The sequence below is a fragment of the Pygoscelis adeliae genome, unplaced genomic scaffold (genome assembly GCF_000699105.1).
Source record: "Pygoscelis adeliae isolate BGI_AS28 unplaced genomic scaffold, ASM69910v1 Scaffold1, whole genome shotgun sequence".
NCBI classification, from domain to species: Eukaryota; Metazoa; Chordata; class Aves; order Sphenisciformes; family Spheniscidae; genus Pygoscelis; species Pygoscelis adeliae.
The window spans coordinates 3344797-3352447 of NW_008824051.1; the positions used below are offsets into that span (position 1 = coordinate 3344797).

The window sequence follows — 7651 nt, forward strand, 5'->3', positions numbered from 1 at the left end:
CAGAAGAAGTGGGGGACCTATCCGATTCTAATCTAGCACCTATCACTGAGTTTTCAAGGCTTTACATTCGCTGTAGATCCAAGTGAAATCAAAATGAGTGACACCATTGACTTTTACTGGGGCTTTGAAGCCATACATACGGCTATTCTCAGTCTCTCTCTGGACTATTTTAGGCTCTCTGGGATATTTTCATAACATGCTGCAACATGAATGGCAGTCTTTATTCAATCACATTCTGGCATGTGGTTATTTCCCCTCCTAAAAAAAGAAAAATAGCAAGATAAACCAAAGGTTAACAGAAAAATGGAATGTTAGGTGTTACAAAGCCATTACTCACAACCCCCCAACGGTCATTTTGCCCTTTTTGCCTTATTTTGGAGAACGATACAATCTCCCCCAAGAGATCACATTCCATGTTGCTGATTACCACAGACTCATACATGAAAATGCGTGCTGAGATTTTTTTTTCTTGTAACATTCAAGACAGATGTTTCTCATCCCCCCACTGAAAACAGCACAGAGTGATTTCATAGCCCTTTTTTAATATTAGCAGCTATGCTAAACATTAGCAGCCATCACCTTTTGCTGCAAATGGTGGGCTCCTCGGAGAAATCATGATTAAAATCTCAGCAGGCAAATCACACCCATCAGTGGTAACAAGGTGATCATAACCATAGCCTTCTCATTACAGTGTGGACTGAAAAAATGAATCGGGATACAAAGTTCAATAAATGGTTCGCATGCCATAACGATACAGTATTCGGAAGGCTTCCCTGCAGAGGAGGCTCTCTGAGACTCAAAATCACTGCCCCAGGCACCCTAGGAAACTGGTCTGTTAGGAACCAGTTGATTGTTACTCCCATCGAAGTTGAAGGTCACTGGCATTCCCTGTGAGAAACCATAAAACTGCAGATTGCACCATCCTCCCACACAGAGCCCTCATTTGTTATAAAACCACTCTACAACGGATCCACAAGGCTTGATCCTCAAGGGCAATCAAGAGAAAATCTTCAAATATAACCCTGGAAACAAAAATTCAATTTTCTATTGTACAGTAAACATTTTAGACCTGAAAAAAGGCATTTAAGTGCCTAACAACTTGCCTATTTTTTATCCAGGTGAAAATACTGTCTCTCCCTCCAAACCTTGCCTTTTTACAGCCATTGACCTTCATGGCTACTACAACATGATCAACAGACAGAGAGCTAGATTTAAGAGAAAAACAAGAGGAAGAAAACAGCCTGGAGACTGGCTGCACTTTCTATAGACAGACAAAACATCTATGAAGAAGAATTTCTCATTTTGCTGCTCCCCAGGAAAAGAAGTGGTGAGCAATTGACATACTTTGAGCTACAGTGAAGAGCAAATACTTGAGACTTGATTTTTGGGTGTGCAGAGCATCCACAATGCCTGACAAAATCATTGTAACCCTTCACCAGTTCTCACATCGGTCTGGCATTTATTTGAAAAAGAACTAAATTTATAGATAGGCCTTGAAACCCAGAGATAGTAAGAAAAAAACAGTGCTTTCAAAAATGGAGGTTTAAATCAGCTGAATACATAGCCTTATTTTCAGGAAACTGAGCCAGCAGCCCTGACTGTAACAGTGTGGGTTGAGAGTCAATGATGCAGCTACTTCATGTGTTTTGAAAACCTCCCAACTGAACCTGCCTGTAGGTATATTGTTTTACACTCTTTTCCAAATTACCTGGAAATTTTTGAACAAAAGATGCAATGAAGCATTTTATGTGTCATGAACAGCTACTGCTCAGACAGCTACAAGGTGTTCCACCTTGTGTTTTAACCTTCTGCCAGCTGTCTGGCCGCAGTCATGTGTATGAGCAGGCACCAGATACAGTTGTGTATAACTAGCCAAAGTATACCCGGAAATCACTTGTACTCCACTCAGCAATGCTACTGAACCAGTCTGAATCGGAGTGTCCCACCGTGTCCTCTGGCACGGGTGGAGCCGGGTGTGTGCGTGCCTCTTCCAGCAACTATAATTTCTAAGGGAAAGCAGCCAAGTGTAGCAGATAGAGGTTAAAAGCTTTAGATGGAAGCTGTGAACCGGTAGGTTGGATAGATTTGATTCTCTATTCTTTGCACATTCCCCTAGTTAGTGTGTTTGCCATCTGACGTTAAGTCTTTCCGCTACATTAGCATCCTATGATCTCCCCTGATCTTTCTCAACATCTTAGATGCCATGAAGTCACCTCGTCCCTAAGTCTTAAAACGGGAGTCTGAAGAATCCACAGAAAATCATTTCACTTTTAGTAAAAGTGATTGGACCATGAAAGAATTCTCTGAGAGACTCTTACTCTCTCTACGAGAGGATTTATCTCAGGCAACACTGGGGCAGTGGGCAATTCATAGAATCATAGAATCATAGAATCATTAAGGTTGGAAGAGACCTCCAAGATCATCGAGTCCAACCGTCGACCCAACACCACCATGCCCACTAAACCATGTCCCTAAGCGCCTCATCTACATGTCTTTTAAATACCTCCAGGGATGGTGACTCAACCACTTCCCTGGGCAGCCTGTTCCAATGTTTAACCACTCTTTCGGTGAAGAAATTTTTCCTCACGTCCAATCTAAACCTCCCCTGGCGCAACTTGAGGCCATTTCCTCTCGTCCTTTCGACAGTTACTTGGGAGAAGAGACTGACACCCACCTCGCTACAACCTCCTTTCAGGTAGTTGTAGAGAGCGATTCAGGGGCTAAACCAGGAGCTGACAGAGCTCAGCCCAGCTCCTGTGATTTAACGAAGACAATCTGCATCTGGGCTGAGGAGGCACTCCTGATTGTGTGGAATAGAGCAAATGTTTGCATGCAAAATCATAAATTTTAGGGTGAGCAGAACAAACGCTGCAGGGCCATCTTTTACAACCATTCTCGTAATACAGCAGAACATTAGCTACAGAAATTAGCAGTCATTAGTCAAAATGGAAATGTGACTGTATTAGGCTTTGTTAATCTTTATTAGTCTCTAAACACACCGTATGAAAGCAGCACTTGCAGGTACAACCTCAAGTCTTTGATTAAACATAGTGGTGTATTTCAGAAATAAAAACTCAAAGCTGACTCCCACTCTTCCTGTGGGCCTTTTAGCAAATAGAAATATCCTGAAGAGAAGCATTGAACTGTGTTTTCTCACAAAATGAATGAATATACAGACAGGTGGAGGACCTTGCCCTGAATTTCCTGTGCTTAGATTATTGGCCCAAAAGTTGACGCACACCTTCTGGTGCTGAGATTTTCAAGGCCGAGCAGTGAACCTGCCCCACAGCCTCCCACTGATGTTAACAAAAAGTCTGTAGCAAAAATGCCTGGATGGCTTTCATAACTTCAAACAATACCTCTCTGAGCGAAGATTCACTTTTAAAAACTCTAGTTGAGAATTTAAAATACATATTCTTTGCTGTATAAATTGTCCAAGCTACATCGAAATCAGTGGACATACGAAAATCCCGTTTACTCAAGATCTGTCCTTTAGCACTTAAGGTTACAACATCCTATACATAATCATCCTAATCATTAGAGACTCTGACTGCCCACAACTCCCGTTAAAGTCACATGAAACTTTTGATCTCTGCAGAATACTTTGTGATCAAGTATTAGCTAAACCGCCCCTAAACAGCAAAGCTGAGAGAACAAGGGTGCACCAAATCTGGGTTAGCTAAAACACCAGCCTGTGCTCCCAACCATTTGGCAGGCAGAAGCTTTGGAGCTGTGACATGCAGGGCAGCTGGCGTGGCTCCTCTACTTGCTTTGCATCACACCCATTCTTCTCATGTTTGCTGATACGAACTTTTTGCCTTTCCCTTCAACACTTCCAGAGAAAAATACAGCAGCAGCTGCTGCATTGAGCACGGCCAGCAGCGTCGCGTAACTAATACACCCATTTGATCCTAGAAGACAGCTTCATCTCAGCACCATGCCACCAAGAAGTGGTGACAGTTATACGCCTTTCAAACCCCTAGAAAATCCTAACTCTGTGCTGGCCACAGACGACTGCTGAATGCCAGCACCAAATCCCTCTACATAGCACTTGGCGTTTGATGTCCTACCTTCTCCAGGCGTGTCCTCACAGCGAAGGATAATTGTTCCACTGGCAGTGATGCCTGCTGCTTATAAATAGTATATATGTTATGTCTACCTACGTGTGTATTTATGTGCACGCATGCATGCATATTTATATACGTCTTGCCTATGTAACCCCGAGAGCTAGTCCTAACCTATCAAGCACTGTGGTAGAAGCAGGAGGCGGGGGAAAGAAAGCATATTGAGTAATGCCAGAAAATTTCTGAAGAGCCCAATGCAAAATATTCCACAGAAGACATGAAAGAACAGGTCAGCCCATCATGCAGACTACCGTTTGACTCACCCATCGCTTCAGTGGACCACAGCTTCCTTGTTTAGTTAGCCATTTGATTATTCAAAGCACAAAACTCCACGTCTCTCCATGTATCACTGACAAGGTAGAACAGGAAGGTGCGTTCAACTGTGTCTTAATACATTTGAACAGGATTTCTGCTTTCAGGTAAGAAGAAGTTCAGAAAGGAAATACCCTCAGAAATCCCACATTTTCGCAGAACAGACGGGGCCATGAGTCTCTCCACTTTGTCAATCACTAAATCAGAACAATTTCTAAAAAGAACATTCATGTAAGTTGAGGGAAGTATACATCCTATGACAGAGATGGCCAAAACCATCCAGGAGCTATAGGAGAAACCTCCAACATTCTGCACTGCAAGAATGGTTAAGGGCTCAGAGGATTTTTCTTTCCGGCACTATTACAGACATCACATGGGTCATGTCCCCTATGTGCAATACAACATGCTTTCTTTGCTGTACAAATGTAAGGAGTGAACTCTGTGGAGGCAAGCATGCTTCCCACTCACTGTATACACATTATCCGACCCCACATTCTCCATTTCTGGTGGCGCTGCGTGCTCGGTACCAGCCGGGTACCAGCTCCTTGTTCCACCCCAGGCAATGAGGGGGTAAGAGCAGCATGGAGAGGGTAGGGAAAAGGACAGAGTGCGCGTACCAAGCCATCGGAGAACAATGGTAGGAGAAACATAATGGGAAATATTTCAGAGGAAAATGAAGGACCAGTCAGGGCAGGAGAGGAAGACAGCAGCTTTCTGAGTTGTAAAGGCAAAGCAATGAGTGAGGAAAGGCATAGACTACACTGCAGATGATTTTATTCCTAGCCACATGGCAACAGCAGGTGGTGGAGACGTTTGATCTAGCTAAACCAGAGGAAACTCTCCTTCCCTTACTTATCAAATTAGTGTATATTTGGTTTAATTCTGGGGGCCTGCTGCGCCTTCCTCTCCCCTTATCCCTTTCCCACAAACCCTGCTACTCCCTGTTGAACCCATCACTACCTGAACTTTCGACACCACCTGTTTGGGTTTTTTACTTGGTAATGACCAGTGACAGTAACTGCACTGGCAGGAAGTGAATTTTACTGAACTACACTGCTCCCACAAGCTTCTCCAAACCATCAAAGTGTTACGGTAGCAAGTGAGTCACCACCTTTTTTCAGTGACTTGCTAATGTCCCCATCCTCAGATGATCTTGTGTAGGAAGTAAACCTGTCCAACCTAAGGCAGGAGATAAGCAAACACACACACGTCACCATGACTTGATTTCACATGAAATGAGTTTCAGTTATACAAGATGGTGTTTCAATTTCAAAAATAAGGTTTCATTTTGAATGCAAATACTACGTGACTTAGTCCAGCCTCATTCACTTCCAGCAAAGTGGAACTGAATCTTCTCCAGCAAAGTCTCTCTCTCTCTCCCGGTCAAGGCAAGCATCCAGCTAAGTGACTGCCAGCCATGTTACCAACAGCAGGGACATGACTCAGAAACTGCAGAGCTAAAAGTTTAATCTGTCACAGCTTGAGAGAAAAAGACAAATTCTATAGTAGAGGGCAGTAGCAGACCCCCATCAGTATCAGATACGGGTATGTCCTGAGCGCTGCAGTACAGTAGTTTCTGTGCAGGGCATTCAAGAGAGAGCTTTTGCATTTGAACAGCTCAGAAACTTTCAAGAAAAACAGCCTTTCCTCCAGCAGTGACATTTTAAATGAAAAATCATCATTTGGAAAAAAGATTTAATTTTTTCTTTTTCTGCTTTCAAATTTTAAAAAATTGCCTAAAAGATTGCAGTGTGAGACCAGTCTGTCCAACAGAAAACCATCCATTAAAACACCCTTTTTAAGAAATGAAAAGGACTAAACAATGAAAACAGACTAAAATTTTCAGTTCGGATTCTGGCAAAAAGAAAAACCTAATTATACTCTAAACTTCCTTTCCTAATTTTACTTCCCTTTGTTTTTGACAAGCTCTATACTTCAAGGTAAGGAAAGTCCTTGAGGAAGTCAGCCTTCCAGAGAGAAATGGCTAAGAAAACAGTGAAAAATAAATAAAATTGTACAATGTTTGTGAGTCACCTAAAGAAAGTCTATAAAAACTGTCAAGTTTGGTTGTGATCTGCCCCGGTGATGAAGAATCCAAAGGAAAGGGACTCTCTTCAGACAAGGCGAAGAAACGTTTTTTTGGCCATTTGGCCATCGGGTATACATATTTATGATTACCGCAACTTAATGATTAATATATATCCTCTTCTTATCCCTGTAAACACGGGACAAGCATGCCTCTGCCTGCCTGTAGCAGTTAGGTCCCGCAGCTTGCACAACAGAAACATTGCTTTCCTTCCCCATTCATTGTATTCAGGAAGGGCATCAAGGTGGCCTGGGGAGATTTACAATCAAAGGCTTCCTGGCCTGACCTTTACTCAGCTCTGAGGATACCACAAGCAAGCACCAAAGAGACTCCATATATAGCTGTAGAAATACCAGAACGGCATCGGAGGAGCGCAGCCCTTAAATGGCAGAACTATATAGAAGGTTAAAGCAATTTTTTCCTACGAAGTAAGGAATTCTTGCCAAAACGCATTGATTTCTATGGGGCCTTTCATTTTCAGGAGTTTTCACTGGAAAGGAGTCATCAAGTTCTTAAAGCCAAAAGTCTCTATTTATAAAACTAAAGAAATGAGGGAAATTAGTCTTAAGGAGGTTTCAAAACATTAATTCCACTTTCAGACTAGCTTTAGGCATTGGCAGCAAAGCAGAGAAGCCTGACCTTCAGAAAATACAGTCAGCCTGCTATTTTCTTCCAGAAAAAGAAAACCGGTCCCTGGAGTCATTGCTCACACCTCACGGGTCAGGCCATGCCGCAGAGCGTACAAGCGCATGGGATCACACAACGGGAACGGCCAGGAAAATGGTTGCTCCTGCAGCCAGATGCATAGAAAGGGACCTGGATCATTGTCCAAGCACACGGGGCCACACGCGTCTCCAGGTGTCCCACCACACCTGTGAAAAACAACCGCTTTTAATGCACCACCGCCTCTGCTTACGCAAGGCGCAGGCTCCTCCCGTCTGCAAATGGCTGGGAAAGGGCAGGATCCTGCCACACGGTGGGACCGCTTCCAAAACTGCCTCTTGCCACATTTCTCGGACCCGCTGGAGCAACTCAAGCGAAAAATCCGTTTAGAGATATTTTAGGAAAAATTCCCTGCTCTGTCCCTGCTGCTCAGCAGTGATGAGGGGGGCCCGGCAGTGGGGCGTTA

The 7651-nt window shown here is 43.5% G+C and overlaps 1 protein-coding gene across 1 annotated transcript in view; it reads right to left on the reverse strand.

The window, feature by feature from the left end:
* Positions 1-138, reverse strand: part of CAPN14 (calpain 14) — a 31698-nt gene extending 31560 nt beyond the window's left edge. The window contains exon 1 of the mRNA XM_009333689.1: positions 118-138. Within this exon, the coding sequence (XP_009331964.1) occupies positions 118-138 (21 nt within the window). The remainder of the gene's footprint in view (positions 1-117) is intronic.
* Positions 139-7651: the final 7513 nt, after the last annotated feature.